Source organism: Cibotium barometz, chromosome 18 (assembly GCF_041138505.1).
Source record: "Cibotium barometz isolate CiBa-2024 chromosome 18, ASM4113850v1, whole genome shotgun sequence".
NCBI lineage: Eukaryota > Viridiplantae > Streptophyta > Polypodiopsida > Cyatheales > Cibotiaceae > Cibotium > Cibotium barometz.
In genome coordinates, this window is record NC_141063.1 from 4,820,903 (window position 1) to 4,841,523 (window position 20,621).

At 40.8% G+C, this 20,621-nt stretch overlaps 2 protein-coding genes across 8 annotated transcripts in view; both read left to right on the top strand.

Annotated features, from left to right (window-relative positions):
• The first annotated feature begins 1,619 nt into the window (after positions 1-1,619).
• LOC147628835 (uncharacterized) lies at positions 1,620-4,779 on the top strand. The gene is made up of 4 exons (XM_086812832.1): positions 1,620-1,842; positions 3,008-3,067; positions 3,299-3,390; positions 3,448-4,779. Exons 1-4 carry the CDS (start codon positions 1,620-1,622, stop codon positions 4,777-4,779), a joined length of 1,707 nt encoding a protein of 568 aa, XP_086668958.1.
• Positions 4,780-15,206: 10,427 nt separating this feature from the next.
• KEA3 (K+ efflux antiporter 3) overlaps positions 15,207-20,621 on the top strand; it is a 91,693-nt gene continuing 86,278 nt past the window's right edge. For 3 of the 7 annotated variants that reach the window (XR_015267831.1, XR_015267827.1, XM_086811998.1), the window contains exon 1: positions 15,207-15,847. Coding sequence is in view for 2 of the 7 variants with exons in the window: in XM_086811998.1 (XP_086668124.1) it covers positions 15,776-15,847 (72 nt within the window). In the remaining 5 variants the exon portion in view is untranslated. Of the gene's footprint in view, positions 15,848-16,272; positions 16,518-20,621 lie in introns of all 7 variants that reach the window. The other 4 variants (XR_015267829.1, XM_086811999.1, XR_015267828.1 and 1 more) reach the window with 4 other exon arrangements.

A 20,621-nucleotide genomic window follows, 5' to 3' on the forward strand; every position in this document is an offset into this window, starting at 1 on the left:
AAAAAGGACTTCTTCTAAAAGTCGTGTAAATATTCGTGTGAATATATATTATTGTGCTTACTTGAACATTAAACCACTAAAAATTAAACCACTGTAGTACAAGGAAAAATGTGCAAATTATACTTCAAAATCGTACTGGGAAAATTACAAAACAAAATCCTTCTGGGAAAATTGCAGTACAAAATTACAAAAACAAAATCCTACTGGGGAAAATTACAAAACAAAAACGTACTGGGCAAATTTAGTTGGAGTCCTACTGGGGAAAATTACAGGGCAAAATCGACAAAATCCTACTAGAAAAATTGCAGGACAAAATTGTGGGGAAATTTATCCATCTTCCTCACTGTCATCTTCTTCACTGTCATCTTCTTCCTTATTGTCATCTTTCTCACCGTGGGAGTCGGGGATGTTCTCTGCATCTGCATCATAGCCTGTGCCTGTGTCTGCCTCGGGCATTTCAATGGGCATTTCTTTATGTTTTGCTTCCTCTTCCTGCTCGGGCATTTCTTCAGGCATTTCTTCATATTCCTCCTCTTCCTCCTCTTCCTCCTCTTGTATTTCCTCTTCCTCTTCTTCTTCCTCGAAAGGAAAATTGTACCAGTCCACCCGAGAATATTCTGTGGTGGAATCGCTATCTGCGATTCCATCATGGCAGCTCTCATACCATTCAGCGGGTGGGGTATCTGGCTCCTCTGGAGCCATTTCACTGTTTTCACTAATGTCACTATTTTCTTCTTCAGAGGTATCACCCTCTGAAAATGTTGAGAAAACTAGAGATAGTAATATATAAATAGAAAGACAGAGCAGCTCCATTGTATCTTAAGAAGCTTGAGGGTGAACTAATAAGAAGCAATGGCAACCTAATAAGAAGCAATGGCAAAACAGTGCATGAGAAATAACATATAAAGAGAAGAAGGAGTTTTACCACGAGTTGATTGATTGCAACATCTAGAAAAATATACTAAAAAATAGCTTTTCCAGCTTGTCCTTTCATTAGACTTTCATTCCAAAGGAAGCCTATGCCTTTTTCTCACGTGTAATGTATATAGTATTACTTTGTTTTGGATATTATACTTTCTTTTTCTCACGTGTAATGTATATAGTATTACTTTGTTTTGGATATGTGTGCTCACATTATACTTTCTTTTGGAATGTATTCCTGAAATGTAGGGATTCTGAGTCAGATGTTCAGATTTTTCTACACAAAGTTGGAGGCCCTCTTTTTAGACTGTCATTTTCACATGGGAAATGTTTATTATCAGCCGAATTAATGAAAGAAAAACTAGGTGCAGAACATGAAATTTTTATTGAAGGTCTATTGCAAACTGATGATGGTTTTGAGAGCATAGGGACAATTCCCTTGTACCATGGGATTGGTGAACATGGGTATTATATCTTAGATAATACCCTGTCATCATTTTATGTTGCAAAAGTAGCCATTACATCAACACCACTCCCTACCCCTGGGGATATTCCTTCTGGATCTGGCAGCAAGACCTCACCTATGTGAGTGATTTCAACTTTTGAAACATGGTAAAATATAGTGAGGTTATCTTTCTTGTTTCAATTGTTGACTTTGGATTGTTGATTTTTTTCCTAGTGACTTGGATGAAGAGGACATGGAAAAGGTGGTGCATGCAGATAATTTAATTGACATTGAGGAAGGTGATCCTGCATTTGACACTGCAGTATCTGCCTTCCAAATTGTTCGTACTTTGCCGCCCAATGACATATTCCATAATATTATAAATGAATGCACATTCAAAGGAAAAGTCAAGGAGCTCCCGAAGAAGTATGAAGAAAATTGCATTTATGAGCTTTTAGATGGGAAGGGCATGGAGGGTATGGAGCACAAATATGAAGGAAATGCATGGACAAAACCCCAGACACAAACAAGAACTAATAAATCTTTTATTTTGAGAAAGAGTTTTTGTGGGGGTACCTTCCAGTGTATGAATGAAAGATGCACTTATCGATTTCGAAACAAATCACCGAATAGGCTCCATTGGAATGGCCAATTATTGAAATCCCCAAATGAAGGATGTTTGGCTTTGGGAAGTTATGGAAACTTAGAGTGTTTCTTTTGTAAGCATGTTCCAATGTGCATAAAAACATGTTCAGTGTCTGCCTACTATTTTATGCCTAAAGATCACTCCCATAGTAGATTGTTCCTTCACTATGGGAAACATACACACACAATTGCTAGAGGCATGTGTCGAGCATCTATGCGAAACATTAAAGCCTTAGTAGCTCGTGTTGTTCAGATGGACCATAATGCGGGTCCACGAAAGGTACAAATGATTGTTGCCAGGGAGTTCGTTTTGAAGGCTTTCACTGACGATGATAAAGTGATTGGAGAGTTTATGTCAGAGAGGGAACTCCAGGAGATGTCTCAAGAGCTAATATCTTTAATAAATCTCAAAAAGTAAGTTCTTCTCTATTGAATATATATATATATATATATATATATATATATATGTAATTTCTTAACCAACTTGGTAAATGTAGGGTGAAGCAGATGGTAATGCAAAGTCGAAAGACAAGTCGAGCACTAGGTGATGGATTTGAGGCTATCCTAGAGTTAAAAAGAAAATGCCACTTTCAGTTCTTCCACGGATCAAGGTTTCCCTTGCAAGCAACCAAAAGTGATGAGAGGTGCTATCTTTTCAAGATGTCCACAACTGGCCCTGGCTCTGGCGTTGATATTGTCAATAGAATGGATGCTGCGGGGGATCGAGACCTTCGACATTCATGGGTTTGTTTTGATCATGTACACCGAGTGGAGAATGATTGGCACACAATGGGTGCACATGTGTATGATCACACGTATGTTTTAATTTTTATTCTCTTTTCAAAATGAAATGACTGTTCGACTGAGTTGTTACAATACAATAATCTTCCAAATACTCTTCTTGCAAGATTGGAGAGCTACTCACAATTGCAACTTGTGAGTTTAGAGAGGAGGATGAGACAGCACAGATAATGTTTTGGGAAAATTTGAATGCAGTTATGATTGACCATACTGGGAAATCAGCAAACTTTTTTGGCTTCATGGCCGACGAAGCAGGTGCAAATTGGAATGCTATTAGGTCAGTATATAACAATGGAGATGAGATGGTAGGAAAGGAGAGATCTTGCCTTTTTCATTGGAAGGACAATCTTCGAGTGCATACACAAAAGTATATATATGCTCAACATATGGAAAAACACAATGAAATGTGTGAGAGGTGGAGGACTGCACCAACCAAAGAGGATGCTTTAGTGCTATTCCGTAAGATACGTGCATGGTGGGCAACAGGAAAGGCAGCAGACAGAAACATTCCCAAGCTAGATAGTTGGCTTAGTTGGTGGCACTATAGAGCAAGTCGTTGGGGTCATTTTATTATTAAGGTATGTTATGTATGTTTTTTTTTTCTATGAACTTAATTCAATAGCAGTAATTAAAAAACCTACTGGTTTGGGTTTATCTTTGTGCAATGGGTTTTCAATGAACAGGATGGTGAGCCTATTGTAAATGCTCTGGTACCACGGACGAACCTCTCTGAAGCCAAGCATGCTAGTTGGCTAGCAGGAGAAGGATACAAACATAAAATTAGTTTGTACGATGCATGTGTTTCAGATCTCATCAATGCTTACTTCCAGTGTGCTCGTCAAATGGCTTTTATTGAAGGAAAATATATAGGTGGAGGGCCTGACCTAGAGATATTAATTGAGAGAGCTCTTTCCAGACAAACTTCAAGCCCTTCTCCAGCTGCTACTTCAAGGGCAATTGATGATGCAGTGATGGGCACTCCAATGTTTACAAACAGGATAAATTTCAAGGGTGAGAAAAAGACTATTCGAGCTAAACGTCCACTTCATGAGGTCCATGAGGGGAATGTAGGGAGCTCTAGCCACCGACCAGAGTTTGTTTATGTGACAGTGGATAAGCATGAAAAAGGGCAAGCATCAATAAATCCAGAAGAAGGTGACGTAGCACTTCAATCATTAGAGCAAGATATTCATCAGACAAAGTGGGCATTGCGCAGGATTCCGATCTTCAATAGAGTAGAATGTAACCATTGGGTAGGAGGAAAAAAATGTAGCAGAAAGCTACGAGGCGGAGAAGTGGCACCATGCTTTTGGAGTGATTGTCAATTATCTTCTTGGAGGAAAGAAAAGTACTGCTATTTCTGTAATAATGATGTTCGACACACTTGGAAGCCTACAAAGACAATCTTACATCCACCTGCAAGTGTTCCTAATGTTTGGCCAATAGCAACAGGTACACACTTGAAAGTCAGGGAAGCTCATGATTTAGTAAAAGCTGGATTTGAGATTGGTGTACAGATTCCAAATAGTTTGCTTCAAGAGAGTGAACAAAACAAGCAAAAAATTCTTGAGGAAGATAAGCAAAAATACCCCTATCGAAAAGGTATATCTAAAGCTGCATATGCACAGATCAGTGCTGCGTTAGATATGAATGTAGAAATTATGGGAGGACATGTTCAAATGGAAGGGCAGAAGGAAATATTTAAAGTGAGGGAAATCCAGAACAAAGAAGCCCTACCCATTGAAGTAACCATTCAGAACCACCCAATATGTTCGTGTGCAGAATTCAATGATAGGTTGGTCAAAAGAAAACCATATCTTGCCTGCAAACATATCTACTTTGTTTTCCTGATGATTCTTGGACAGGATGTGAACAATAATATGCATATCCATCAGCCAAAGATTCCTAATTATATTTTGAAAGAGATGCTCACAAGATCTCAAAGGAGCCACCCACAACAATTATAGGATATACTTATAATGTTTTGAGAATATTTTGAGAATATCAATTAAACTTTTTGTACTCTGTGCGCTATATAAATAACACACTTATATTGATTGATTTAATTAAGTTCAGTGTTATGTCAATGTTTTCAGTCATTTAATAATTAAGTTCAGAGAGCAGCACAAGCACAAATCTGCTCGCTTGAAGGGGATAATCTATTTTTGTATTCTGTGTGATTTTTGCTCTTATTTTTGTATTCTGTGTGATTTTTTGCTCTCGGCTCGCTGCTCTGGGCTCGCTTTATTGACGCACCCCATGCTGAGGTGAGAAAGTGTGCACAGAAGTGAACGTGCATGCACATCTTGAACAAGTTTGTTTAAATTAAATTTGTTGGGTGGAGTGCTTGAGGTGGTGGTATTCTAATCACTAGGATTTAAGATGATGGGCCATACCATGGGCCAGGTTTGCACCTGCCACGGCCCCCCATCCTAAGATGTACTGAGAAGGCTAGCGATTAGAGAACCAAGTGTTGGCTTTTGGGTTGACTCTCCATTCTCTGCATTCTTCTATTTCTTTTCCTTCTTTGCTCCTTTTTAATACTTTTCTCGACTCTTTTTCTACTTTCTTTGACATTTTTCAATGAGATTTTTTGATTAGTGCCCCTCTTCATCTAGCAAGGGTGAGGTATCTATTTTTGGCCCACTTGGTGAGGCTTGAGAGAGGCCAGTGGCAACACAATAAGGAATTTTGTGCTGCAGGATGCTCTACTATATGATAGGTTGTTGAGTGTGAGGTTGAAGGAGTATCATGTCCCACATATGTTTGGAGATGGTCCTAGTAGGGCTCTATGAATCAATCAATTTTTTCCTTATCCTTCATTTGTAGAGAGGGTTTCTCTAATGTTGCTAGAAACCTTGGGTTGTCATAGCCATCTCTTCTTGGTTGTTTTTGTTATGACTGAAGAGGTTGGGGAAATGATGGTGTGACCTTAGGGACCCAAATGCTTCTATTATCTTCATAATACCTTTGTGCCACAAGAATCATGTCAAGCACCCACCATCTTTGGGTAGTGCATTTTTGTGGTGGTCATCTTGTTCAACGAGTCCATGTGGACTGATTGCTTTGGGTAGCCAAAGTTGTTTTATGGCATAGTAACCTTGGGCCTCCAATAGCTCTGTGTTGACAAACCATGTTTTGGTTCTGGGATTGGGATTGGGTATTCTACTACATGGTCCAACTGGTACCATGGTTTGAGCTGACGTATGCTAGACCTTCCTCTTGGGTACCCAGAAGTTCCTCTGCCCTTCATAGCAACCTTGTGCTTGGAGAATTTCCTTAGGCGAGGATTTTATTGGATTTTGGTTGCTTATCCCATTAGTTAGGTATAGGATAGGCCTTTTTTTAAGTGGTTTGACTAGGGTGCGAAGCACCTGTGGATGTTTGATGGGTACAAGCACTTCTTTGAGGGCAAAATGGTTCTGTGGTGTTGAAGATTGACGAGAAATGGACTCCTTATCTATCTTAGGATAGTTATACTTGTTCAATTAGTTGCAAGGTAGCAGTTCACAAGTCCTAGTCTATGTGACAGGCGGTTGTGCCTCATCCATTCTTGTCCGAGGAGTACTTCTTCATGCATGGTACCTGTAGGCATAACATAGAACTTCCCTTCCAAGGGGTTATTCCCTTCCAAGGGGTTATTCCCAAAGTAAACATAGTAGTGAACGATCCTATGCATGAGGTTTTGAATGTGTCTACTCCTTCAAATCATGCATTTGTGGCACACCCAATAAGTGAGAGCTTGTGTTCTAGGCCAGTCTTTATGGTTATGCCCAACCAGAATCTAGCGGGCTTTACCTCCCAGTCCTCATCTTCTAAGTTAATAACTTGGGCCATGTTTACCGAAATGTGGTGGTTGCACAATTTTTCTTAGCGAGCCTTAGCTACTCACTAGGCCTCTCATTTTAGTACAGCTTTATTTATTTATTTATTTTTATTTTTAATGAATGGCCTTCAAGGCACTCTCAATCAAGGGGCCATATTAGCGTCTAAGCTTGTTACCGTTGAAGACTCCTTGTATTTTGACATTGCTAAGTGTTTCAATGCGCACTAATCCTTGCAGGGTGAGTTTGTAGACAAGGAATGGTCCTAGCCCCTTATACTTGAGCTGATATACCGCACACACACACTTATGATGATATCGATACACGTGCACATGATGGTACACATGCATATGATCATAGTGATACACATGCACATGATGATGATGATAGTGGTGTGTGAGTTGGATCATGTGGGCGCATGATCATTATTGAGAGTAGAAATGGTAGCAAGCACGTCGAGCATTGATACTTTTATGCCTATGTTCCTTCCTACGGATCATGAGGATACATTAGTTGATCATGGGAGAATTCTAGAGGATGGTGTGCATTTAACTAGTGATATATCTAGTATAGCACACGAGTTTAGTGATACTTCACATGTGGATTCTCATGATACTTATGGGCATAGGACTGAGTTCCTTTTGTGGTAGATAGCATAGGCAATAATTCTTCTAGGGATTTTGCATGTGGAGATGTTATTGATACCACTACGCATAGCTTTCATAGTGTACTTGGTAGTGTTCACTTGGGTATAGTCTACGTATTTGAGCACTCAGGTATAGTGCACGAGGGTAGTGTTGGTCTTACTGAGGAGAGATCTCATAGGAGACACATGATTATTCATATGGATCTATAGAGCTTCACATTTGATTTAGGTATTTTCTTGGATCCATTATTGTTGGAGATAGACCCTACCTATGAGCATTACTTTAGTGACCTTGGAGATTTCAGGCTTAGGAATTTTATGGGTGACGATTCCATTTATCTCTTGTGGTGGATGATATATTGTCAGTCTTTAGTGACGATAGCGTTTATGATGATCTTATTGATTATACTCTTATCTTGGAGGATCATGCACACAAGAGGGATTTGCACATGAGGAGGTGATGCATAGTTCAGGTCATACATATATATACATGGATATAGAGGGTCATACCTCGGATGTTTTTGAGTTGTGCTGGCATCGATCCTTATTTGACTTTTCATGATGCTGACTACGAGCTATGTGCATTTGGTTCTTGTGATTATCGACACAATCCTATGTTTTATGGAGCCACATGACATTTACTTTTTGGGTGCATCATTTGCTATTTGCAATGTTTGGTTTTTTTATTATATGGCTCGACATTCAGATGCACCATGGCATATCCTAGTCTTGGCATACATAATGGTCCTTTTGTCCCAAGACATTTTGACATTTTCCCCACAAGTTCCGAGGTCATTGTGTGAATGTCTTTAGTGCCGAACTTATAATACTATTGTAAGAACGGACTAGTTGTTGGTATTCCCTTTGACACAGGAGGATTTATGGCTAATCATATTATTGACATTGGTCTTTCATATTTACCCTTTGATCTAGGTGGGTGGAGGACCATTCTTTTGGAGTTTGGATGCTCCAAATTTCCCTTCGATCCAAAAAATCGCATGATTGGCTTCATCATTGATGGGAGTCCATTATCCTTTCCATTTGACCTTGGGGATCATACGACGTCGGCTTTGCTTTCGACTTAGAGGATGTATTGTTAGCTTCATCATCGGCTTTGCTTTCGACTTAGAGGATGTATTGTTAGCTTCATCATCGGCTTTGCACCCCATTCCTTTCCACTTGATCCAAGGAGGGTCATATGCCTTGATGTTGACATTTATATTCAATTTTGAATGTGATTTTTGGCTTTTGTATATAGCCTTTTTGTATGTGCCTTTTGTGCATGACCACCCTTCAATTTCAAGGACTTATAGGAGGGTATGGTTTGTAATGAAACAATTATATATGCACATGCATGGGTATGGGAATAGGCACATGGACCTCGGATCCCTTGAGCATATATTTGGGGCATGGGCATATTGATTAGCTTAGGTGAAATGGCGAGGCACTATATAGTCACCTTGGTCTAGGCTATTATACCTTTTAGCCTTCTATCACCTTATCATTTGATATAGACATCTTGTCTTCTTGGAGCTTATACACAAGCTTGAAGACCCTAAGCTAAATGCCCATCCCCGGTAGGGGCACCAAAGATATTAACCAAATCAACATACTATCTTACATAGAGGGAGAGAATAAGAGGAAGAAGACCACACAAGGGTCGGAGACTAGCACCACTTAGCTAACCCTAATGAGGGTTAACTTCCCGATGTGAGATTGCTAGGGACTCACTCCACCACTTGTGTCACTCAAATGGAGCTTCCACAAGCTAGTGAGAGAACATAGAGGAAGGGAGATATGGAAAGCTCTACCTTTACTCAATGCCTATGTGTGTGCAAGAGTGAGAGAACATAGAGGAAGGGAGATATGGAAAGCTCTACCTCTACTCAATTCCTATGTGTGTGCAAGAGTGATCTCAAGAGGGAGACAAGAAGAGTGAGAAGAGAAGGCAAGACAAGAATCATCACCTACTACCACACCACAATCAAACAAGCACACATCAACCAATACAAGCCTACCACCATAGCCCCGAGAGAGAGAGAGAGAGTAAGAAAAACTCAATTGTGATAATGGGATTGTCCCTTTTTATATTTCATAAATCACTTATATACATGAGCTCACTTTTTACAATGGCCGGCTGCCCATTTACAATCAGGGGGCCAAAAAATGACTTCCTAGTGTACACCTAGGCTCATTCTTGTCTGACCAGCATTTACAATCAGGGGGCCAAAAAATGACTTCCTAGCTCTATGTACACCTAGGCTCATTCTTGTCTGACCAGCATTACATAATTCCTTAGCTCGGTCATCCCATATATCTTTTTCATGAAGTGCTTAGTGCAGTTACATAATAATGAATAGCATATACCCAAAAATGATAACTATTAATCCCATTGCCAATCCACTCAAAATAGAATCAAAAGAAAATTTTAAAACTATGTAAAAGTACTAATCTGAAAATGGATTAAGTGCTAATTATTTTCTAATCTAAAACATTAAGATCTAAGCCAAGAGCTCTAATACCAAATGTAATGAAGTGATCATAATGCTGAGATATAGGATAATCACCATGGATTAATGTAAGATTAAGGAGATAATCTCATACTACAAAGAGCCATGATGCTTGAGTTAACCTCTCACCAAGAGGATGGAAATAGCCTTCCATAAGCCTATGGTAGCCAAAGGCTCTAAGAACATACAAATTTCCAAAAGAGATAATGTCCAAAGATCATCAAAAAGGGTACAAATGACAACCCATGAGCTTGTTATATACCCTTGCCCATGTGTTATATGCACATTATGTGTGCATATACTAGGAGGCTAACCCACATTAGGCTTGTGAGCATGGGAGCATGGGAACAAGCTCTAGTGGAGCATGGGTTAGGACTAACCTTAAGGGTTAAGGTTAGGGTCAGGCATCCACGGGTCCCACATGGGAAATGGAGAGTCAAGAGTCACTTGAGGGCCCTCCTATATAATAGGGGCATGGGGCACACTCAAAGGAGGCTTGGAGGCTTGGGGGCTTGGAGGCTTAGGCTAAGGTCTCTTGTGTAGAGGTCCATATCTACTCACCTACCATTTCACACTATAGCTACATGCTATTGGATTGAAGTTATATCTCTTGATGGTATGGGACATCAAGGTAGAGGTATGATGTATTTCATTTATAATTCATGTGTATGCTCCTTGGGCTCGGGGGTGGTTGGGTGGATGAGTTTATGCTTGATTTATGCATGTTTATGCATAACAATTATCTAGAGAGATCTTAGGGTTTTAACACCATGACCATGGTCCTAGACCTAATTTATAAAGAAACTATGCAAGATATTCTTGTGGTTGGGTTTAGAGAATTTAGTCTATTCATCTCAGATTTCAAATGGTTCAAGGTGATATATAGAAGGTGCTCAAGCAACTATGAAGAAACATCTAAATGGGGTTTTTCAAATTGATTTCACCAAGTTTTAGAATGATGAGAAAGATACTTTCGTACTACCTTAACACTGTCATAGGTTAGTAACCCAACCAATCATTGGTAAATCATGATGTAGTATAATGAAAGTGTAAGCCCTTTGTTTTGTGATTCTAGACTGTGTTTCATGTTGATTGAATTGATCCAAACCGGTTTTGCAAGTTGAATCTTTGAATGATGAGAAAGATACTTTCGTACTACCTCTGAACACTGTCAATAAGTTAGTAACCCAACCAATCACTGTAAATCATGATGTGGTATAGTGAAAGTGTAATCAAGCATTTCCTTTGTGATTTTAGATTGTGTTTCAGGTGATCAAACTGACCCAAAGTGGTGGTATGTTATAAAAGTTTTCCCTCATTTAAAACATGTCTTTCAAGATGAAGATGTTGAGGTCGAATCTTTGGATGAGGAACAAGTACTACCTCAAATTGACTCATTACAAGAAGACGATGAATCTTTGGTGGATGAGGAACAAGTACTACCTCAAATTGACTCATTACAAGAAGACGATGATTGAAACCTAGAAAACAATTTAGAGGAGGCCAATCAAGCACATGAGATGTTCAATTTCGAAAGGTGGCACAAGTAAAAAATTTAAAATTCATAACCATAAAACCTAGATGTGCAAGAATTTATTTCTCAGCTTGAGGTGGTGGGTTAGGTTTTAGTGCTTGGAATGGACTTTTACTAAATGAGATGTTGGACATTGTTTCATTTGTTCATCTCCTTAGATTACCCATTCGCATTGTTTTTTTCCATGTAACAAGAACATACTTTCTTTTGAACATGTATATGAGTGTTTTTTCTCATATGATGAGAACATACTTTCTTTTGAACACATGTAACTAGTGTTGCACATCTGGGTTTTATGGTTTTGTGGAAAGCTTTTGGGGTGAATGCTTCAGCATTGTGTGTTGCATTTAACATCTTTTAAAGCTTGTTCTTCATGGCTCTTTCCCTTGTTCTTGTGTGTAGCCTTTACATCTTTTGGAGCTGCATCTCCTATAGGCTTCTTTCCCTTGTCATGATGTGCCTTAACCTCACAGTTTTAGTTCTTTTGGGTTTAGGAAGGAGCATGTAAGTTATTTTTGGGTTTATGTTTTAAGACATTCTCCTCCACCCATTGTGTAGAGTCATTTGCTGTAGGATTTTTAGCTTTTTCTCGCACCTTGGCGTGCAAGTGGGTGAGCACATTTTCTTTCATCTTTCGAAGCCGGGTCTATTCATGCCTCTTTCCCTTGTTATCATTTGTAGCCTTTACATCTTTTGGAGATGCATCTTCTATAGGTTTCTTTTTCTTGTCTTGAGGTGCCTTAACCTCACAGTTTTAGTTCTTTTGTGTTTAGGAGAATGTGAGTCCTTTTTGGGTTTATGTTTTAAGACATTCTCCTCCACCCATTGTGTAGAGTCATTTGTTCAGGATTTTTAGCTTTTTCTTGCATCTTGGCTTGCAAGTGGGTGAGCATGTTCGATGGGACATTGGATAATTTTCCATTCTATATGCTTAAGTTATTGAGTTTTGTGAGTATGGCAACTTGCAATAAAGCATCTCTCCTTGAGCAATCTATGAACATGTGATTGATGGAACATCATTCACATAGGGGTTGTATGGGGTTAGGAACTACATGTGTTGAAGTATTTCAAGTTAGGCAATTTGCTGCCACCTTGTGCAGCCCAGAATAATAGAAGCACTACAGTGTTTGTTTAATTGCTTCCTTAATAGTTTCTAACCCTTAGATTGTTTCTGTTTGGGACAAGGAAACTTGATGTATGCATAGGATCCTTGGATTTGAGGTGACATTTGTGTAGTTGTTGCACACGAATGGAAACAATGTGATGTGTCATGGCCTAGAGTTTTTCAATGACTACTACAATATAGACAAATTATTTCAACATACATGCAATGTGAGTTGGGGTGGTAGTGCCAGGTAGCACATGGCTATACACAACACATTTGGTCCATAAGTGAAAGAGGTCTAAGAGATTGTGTTTGATTGAGCTCATCCTATTTTTTTACAGTTTCTTTCCAAAGTTTTCAAGCAAGGTGGTATAGAATTATGTGATGGATAATTGAGAGAATCAATTTCTCTTTAGACCTCACATCCATTGGTTTAGATGAGGAATAGTTTATTTCATAGTTATCCTCCATCATATTGTCATCTACACGGACTGCTTCTTTGCAACATTGATCAAAAGAATCTAGATTTGAGACTATATAATCAGGTTGTGCAAAAATTTTCCCTTCAATCCCATGAGGAAACCTCACATCATTTGTACGTCATTGAGTTTCTCCTAGTCCTCACATCGTGAGTTTAGAGTTTTCATGCACAAGATGTTATCCCTTATAGTTTCCTCGGTTTTTGCTCTATTATGTAAAGTTTTGTTGTTGCACTCCACCTAGAGCCTTACCTAGAGAATCCATACATGAAGGCTATCTTCAAGGTTGTGAAATTCTCCTTAATTGTAGGTATCATCGACTAGCCTTTTCCATTAAAGCATTGGTTCAATGAATGTATCTTCGTCTTTTGATTTGTTTGATTTGTTAAAATGTAAGAATTTTATAATCTGTTTGGATTTTTTTTGGGGCTTTGTAAATAGTTTTAATTTTTTGACGTTCTAGATGTTTTTGGTGTTCTTAGCAATACAAGAGGGCTTAATTTGCATGCAAATAGTCTCGTCAGTGAAGTGCAAATGTTTAGCCAATCCATTTTAGGTCCTAGGGATGCCCAAAAGGAAGCATAAGTGCTTAAGAATGCATATGATTTAAATTTGAGACAATTTGTCTCTCTTTATTTCTATGCATGCATGCACGCAAAGAGAGATCATAAGTGGTTAGATGCACTATTGAGATCGTCAATAAACACTCTCCTAGGTTTTAAGTGCATGAGAATTAGTCTAAATAGCCCAAATTCCATGTTTTTTCAAAATCATGATCTCCAAAAATAGATTTTTTCACGATGATGGCTCCACCTTGGAGTTGTTGTTCTTTCAATGTATGTTGTATGCACAATACAATAGCTCAATAATTGACAAGGTTCACGATGTGAAAAACAACAGTGCCATGCAAGAGGAAGGAAACACATGTTTCTAAAATAGAGGATGCTATAGACACATGCTTTTACCACCATGAACTAGATGTTTTTTATTGCAAAAAAGAGTTTATACATTGCAATTTTTAAATATTTATATATCTTGGCAATGATTTTGAAGGTGTCATATTTTTCAAAAAACTTGAAGTACTCAGTATCTTGGTAATGAATTTCTATCTCATGTTTCTTATTCCGGTGGGCCCTTGCGAGGGATTGTTTAGAAAGATTGCATTCTTCTAATGCCCCATCTACTTCTAAGCATGTTGCCCAAAAGGTTCCCTCTCCATGATGTGACAAATTCTATGCCCACTGCTCTATCAAGTGCTCTTTTCTGTCATGAAGCAAGTCGGACTACTATTCCGAGAAATGCAGCCGCTGCAAATTTGCAACTAGGAAGGATACTTACCCTGCCTGAAGGTCATAGTTGCATTCGCAATGTTCTAGCGGTGAAAAGGAAAGCAAGATTGTTAGGTTGGTTTGTTCTCACGTATATAGAGCACTTTTTTTGAATCTGTTAAACTGTAGTACCTACTAAACCACGAGCATACTTTGCTGCATGGTTGCTTTGTATGCTTTACATGCTTCTCTAATCATATGGAGTACCTCAAAGGAATCTTTGCATTGGAGAAGGGTGGAACACTAAACCATCTTCATTTCCAAATGGTGGTTTCTCTAATAGCGCCCTCTCTAATAAGTATTGGGAAGCTGATAAGAAGATACATGCAATGGGATTTCTTTAAACCTAAAGGAGGATTGATATGTAGAGGATTATGTCAAATCCGTATGCACACTTTTGTAGGTATGGTTGGCTACTGTATGAAGGATCTTTACAAAAGCCATTTCAAGTTTTTGTGCCACAACATTTCATCTGAAGAAATAACTTGTGGGGCAATAGCTATATGCTCTCTATGGTCAAGGAGATTTGAAGAACAAGGTATGCCTATCACCAGTCAATTTGTTTGAGTGTGCATATATCTTCATGGAGAATTACATTCCAAATAAATTCGGTGCAATACTTGAAAACAATACCCAGGATGCAGTAGGGTAATACTTCCCAATTCGTATTGTTCGAAATAGAATACCTAAAACAGGAAACGACATGAATAGAAAGCGAGCTTCATCGATTTGGAAGGTCATGAAAATCCCACACTTGACACAATGCACTAACATAGAAACAATTTTCTACATAGATGTAGCACCAAGAAGATACTTCTATGGAAGCAACACAGAAAATGAGAAACAAATAGGCTGCTTGGGTGGGGAAATATGGTTCCGTCCAAATTGGTCCCTCCATGAGCAATAGCGTCCGTCCGTCTACATCGTGTGTATGTGTGTGTGTGTGAGAGAAAGGGCAGCGCATATATAGAGCAGCGTGCTACGTACGTGGAGAAGCAAGGAACCACTACCTACCTAGCTACCTACTGTTCCCAAAAACTTTATCCAGTTTTCCACTAAGACGTCATCAGGAAGGCTATTGGACGCATCATTCATGACGCGTCTAGTTTGCAAGTAAGATTGGCATCAATTTACCTGTAAGAGTGAACAGTGAACACCCATTGCCAAAGGTTTGATGGAATGCTTGATATGAGGCAAAACTAGACCGGTTGCATACAGTACCTCCGTGTTGGGAGGTGGAATTTGGCTTTCCCCATCTCTTATGTTCTTTGAAGACGCAAAACTTTACAGAGATTGATTGTACAGGAAGAAGGCAAACTGTACTTATTTGATGGTACGAACTGATCTGGCTGTACGGTTTGATTGCTGCCAGAGCGCAGACTACCTCATACTGTATCATACCGGGGAATGATCCATGATTAATCCTGAATCATAGGTTTGTATGCACCATTACTGGCTTCAATACTTGAAAACTCCCAGTCGATCCATATTTACAGAGGCGTGCAGCTGGTTCTGTTGCCTTTTGAACAAGTGAGTTATGGTGGGAGATGCAAGAGGCTTTACGAGCCAGCAAACGTCAATGTGGACAACGGCTAATGACATAATCTCGGTAATGCTTGATGCCCAATCAATCACGTCTTTTGAAAGCTTTCTGCTTCGATGAGTTTCAAGTTTGGGGAGGTTCTGAGTTGAAATTAGTAGGCGACTTATGTACTTTAAAAAAGGATTTGAACACCCTGTTGTTATTGTGTGTTATTGGCCATCGTCTTGTCTCATGGCCATTGGTAACACAATCTTCTTGAAACTTTGTGTGATTAGTTGCCAATATAGAATTTCCAAGGTTTGTTGGTGAACTCATTTCAATTCTTGAAGCTTGCATAAGAGAGTTCTCTGTTTGCATTGGATTACGGTCTCAGATTCCATATGTCTACTTTCTTTTCTTGTTTGAATTCAATTCATGGATCAGGATTGGAATGAGCTCAATGACTCTAAGAATGGTCTCTCGGGTGTTTTGGTCTATTATGGCTGTCTCAGGAGAGAGACCAGTGGTCTTCTTGATTAATCTGCGAGGCAGCTTGGGCTCTTGATCTGGTCTCCATGTCGTCATAAGGATTTGGTACTGGATCAGTTTTCTTGATGGTAAAGGCATGATTTATTGCTGGATCATGTTGCTTGATGGTAGCATCACCAAAGTTTGTTGTGACTCTGATCTGATCTGAAGGGATTGTCACCGGAGAGGAAGCTGCGGAACCTACCTTTGGTCAATGTTGCTTGAAACTGTAAGCTCTTGGCAGACAACTAGTCCTAGTAGAATCATCTCCATGATAAAGCTGGGCAAGGGGTGGTTTCAAATCCACAGTCACTGCTTCTCTACTGAAACTTGGTCTGGAAAATAAACTCCTTCATTCTCTGTGAAATGGCGGCTGTTCACCAAACAGCCTAGCAGCCTAGAAAGCAATCATTCAGCAAACCAAGTGACAGAAAGCTGATATCAAGTCTGATCGTAGCTCTGATACTTAATGTAAGACCTTTTGCACATGTATTTGAGAAAGAGAAGAAGATGATATTGGCTAGGCACATACATTGTCACTCATACATGGGTACACATCACTGTGGGTGTGAGGATGTACCTGGTCAACTGTTTTGCTGGTGCTTGGGCAGCCCGTTCTTTATGGATTCCACTCGATCACAGCCCATCCTCTCATATGCGATAGACCTCTGGCATGGCACGATTGATTGTAGTAAAGAACTGTGACATCAACTATTCAAAGTATATCCTAGTGCTGAATGGAAAGAGATTCTACTAACAAGGACATGTATTAGACTCCTCTTGTCCTAATGATAGTATTAGCATCTCCTACTTGTGCCACACTTTGCTAATAGTAGCCCTCCCTAAAAGCATCCCTTATCTATTTGCAACCTTCGGATCTCAAGCCTGAAGGCAGATCTTCAACTAAAGCCCAATCTAATACTTGCTAGACTTGATGTATACCCTCCAGACTCCCTGGTGGCATGGATTCACAAATTTTTCCTTGACACAGACACATTTCAATGACATTTTTATCTTGCAATGTCATGAAAAGTGACAGTAGATAGATGTGATGGAGATTTTTGATTGAATTCCTTTCTAGCCAATTAGAAAGTCACATATCCAAGTACCACGAGGTGGTACCTCCTTTTCAAATATTTTCCAGCGAAGGCACTGAACAAGTGTTGGAACTTGGCACAAGGCCTACAAGGAAATTACTTGGTCAAATGGAGTGGCCACCATATGCAACTATTATGTGATTTGAAGTCACACACAGCCAAGTCCTAGTTTGACGGCACCACAAAACTTGAAGCTGGCATGGTGATGATCCCACTTGATTTTTTTTTTCCACGAGTAGGTCCTATAGTTGCTATGTGAGCCTGAAGGTGGTAAGGGAATCTGCCCGAGAGTGACTTAAAAACCAGCCCTAAGATGGATTTTGGGTGCCTCTGGGAGTGCTAGATGGGGCTCGAAACTCAGGACCCAGCAACTCCACCGTTGGGCCACAACACTGTCGGCTGATCCACTTGATTATCATGGATGAGGTGGAAAAGTGCTAGACGGACCCTTGGAAGTGTGCCATATGAGTGTGGCAACATCATGCCCACCTGCATGATACACACACTACCATGTGAAACCCACCTGAACGGTAAGCTCAAGCCACTAGCCTAATGCCTTGGGAACCTTCTAGCCAATTGCAAGCATAGGAACCAAATAAAAGGCTTCATTTTCACAGAACCTGAAAAGGTCAAAATGGTCTTTTTGAAATGGAGGAAAATCTCTGAAAACAAAACACACGTTTATCCCTAGCTGTTAGGGCATACGCATTTTGCCTATCTGCAATTGAAGGGCCAGATTGGTGATGCCCAGCTTATTTCACCCAGAACCTGAAAAGGTCAAAAGGGTCTTTTTGAAATGGAGGAAAATCTCTGAAAACAAAACACACGTTTATCCCTAGCTGTTAGGGCATACACATTTTGCCTATCTGCAATTGAAGGGCCAGATTGGTGATGGCCAGCTTATTTCACCCAGATATGTCACTTGTATTTCTGCCTGTCACATATTTCATTCAAACTTCACCCTTGTGGTTCTCTTTATGTGCCATCATTGAAAGTGATATCTTCAGTCTGTCCAAACACTGAGTGCCACCTCTTGACTTCTTCAATCATCCTCCACCAACTACATTCCCAAGGAGGAAGGGCCTTTGATAGAGATTCTTCATCTGCTCCCAATCAATTTGTCAAGTGGAACTTACGATTCCCAGCCAATGATCGTAGTTTTCAATTACATGGTTTCATTTGGAGTTGGGTGTAATTGCCCCAAGTAGGGCTGAGCACAATCTTGTCACACACTTAAAACTATTAATACTATTAAACAAGATGAAATGGCACAAATGTCAAAACCAAATCAGAGAGCAATGCTGAAATTTAAATGACATTGCAATAGGGCCGGAAAGGGCCAACCCCCCTTATAATATGTTTGTATTATCAAGGATTTCTCAAGATACAAGCCTCAGGGTCATCGCATGTTAGATTTTCAATGACATCCATGCAATGAAAACATTTGCAAACATGTTTAGTCGAAGTAGAGGTTGATTCCACAGTTTTTTGTCCCGAAGAACCTCACTCCCCAATCCCTAGTGTCTTGTCACAAGTGCCATGGGATCCAATTGAGAAAGTGAGCAGACCACTGTCCTCATCTGCTCCGTGAACCGCCACTAGGATATCGTGCCAGGTAAACATACCTAGCCACACTGGGGGAGTCGGGTCTAGGGGAGTCAACCACTCCTGAGGGATAGCTGAGTTGATGTCGATGTTGAGCCTATCTCTGCCCCGGATCCTTGTCAGGCCTCTCTTCTGCACCTCCGGGGGTAACTGTCTGTGGGCGATCCAATCTCCAAAAGACTTGGCTAGTCCCATGCTCAAGGTGCCCCAAGAAATGTGCGGTTGGGCCCCTAGCATGTGGCCGCTGGGTAAATGGATCAAGGGGTTCCAGACCAAAGGCTGCCGAAGCCGCTTCTCTAATGCAACTGGAGCTATTTGTCTGAGGGCGGGCCTAAGCTGCTCCCAAGCACGAAGTAAGCTGGTTGCAAATCTGTCCTCAAAAGCCAGGCTAAAACCACAGGCTTGCATCTCTGTGAAGATCCATTGGGTACTCTGCGGCCAAGGGCCCCCAAGACTTGGAGTGCGGGCTGAAATCCGGGCCAACAGAAAATCCTTCCAGGGCTCACCACCGGGAAGGAGGCCTCTAATAATCAACTTGCCCAACAGGGCGCAACTCTGAATAGCCGGGTCAATGAGGCCTAGCCCCCTCTGCGACAACGAGGTTGAATAATCACTCTCCATGCCACCTTGGCCTTGGCTGGCCTCCCTTCACTTCCGGCCCATAAGAAATTCCGGATCAATCATTGTACCTGGCCAATCCAAGCCCGAGAAAAGGCCTAGCACGAAGTGATATACCACATGGTGGCCAGAAGTACTTGGTTCGCCACCACAACCCTGCCTGTGAGGGATAGCCTCGCCGAGCTCCAATAAAGAAGCTTCTTCCGAATATTCAAAAGAAGTGGGGCGAGCTGCTGCTCGGGAGAGAGATCAATGCCAACCTGGCAGCCAAGATATCGAACTGGAGTGCCCCTCGGGATCCATTGGGAATCCTCAACTGGTCGCCAAGTCGGGGTGGGTGCTAAGCCTACCCAAAAACCACACAACTTGTGCCAGCTGATCTGTGCTCCTGATGCGTCAGGTAAAACCTCAATTGCCTCAACAAATCTCTGTAGATTCCCCACATCTCTTGCTAGGAAGGCTGTTGTATCGTCTGCAAACTCTGAGTCTAGTAGCTCCTGCTGTGTGCGGAGGGGAAGACGCAATCCTTGAAGCTCGGTCTCCTGGGCGGAGATAAAACTACTCATGGCCTCGGCGACGAATAGGAAGAAGTAAGGTGCCAGAGGACAGCCCTGTCTAACCGAGTGGGAGAGGGGGAATGTGTCACCACGGGCTCCTTGAATGAGAACCTGGCTGTGTGAGGCTGAGTAAAGTCCTGAGACTCCACGAATCCACTCCATGGGGAATCCCATCTCGCACATAGTACCCTCAAAGAAAGCTCCAGTCCACTCTATCATAAGCTTTCTCAAAGTCTAAGAGTAGCACAATGAGGTCTTGTTGCTACATCCTGGCCGAAGCTGTTGCCTCCCAGAAGTGATGGCCTTGGCCAAGATCTTATAGGCTATTCCTAGAAGAGTGATGGGTCTCCACGGCCGGATCTCCACTCTATCACCACCCTCCTTGGGAATCAAGTGAGTTAAGCCCTCTGAGAGCCTTTCTGGCATGGCACCTGTGATCATAATCTCATTGAAGGC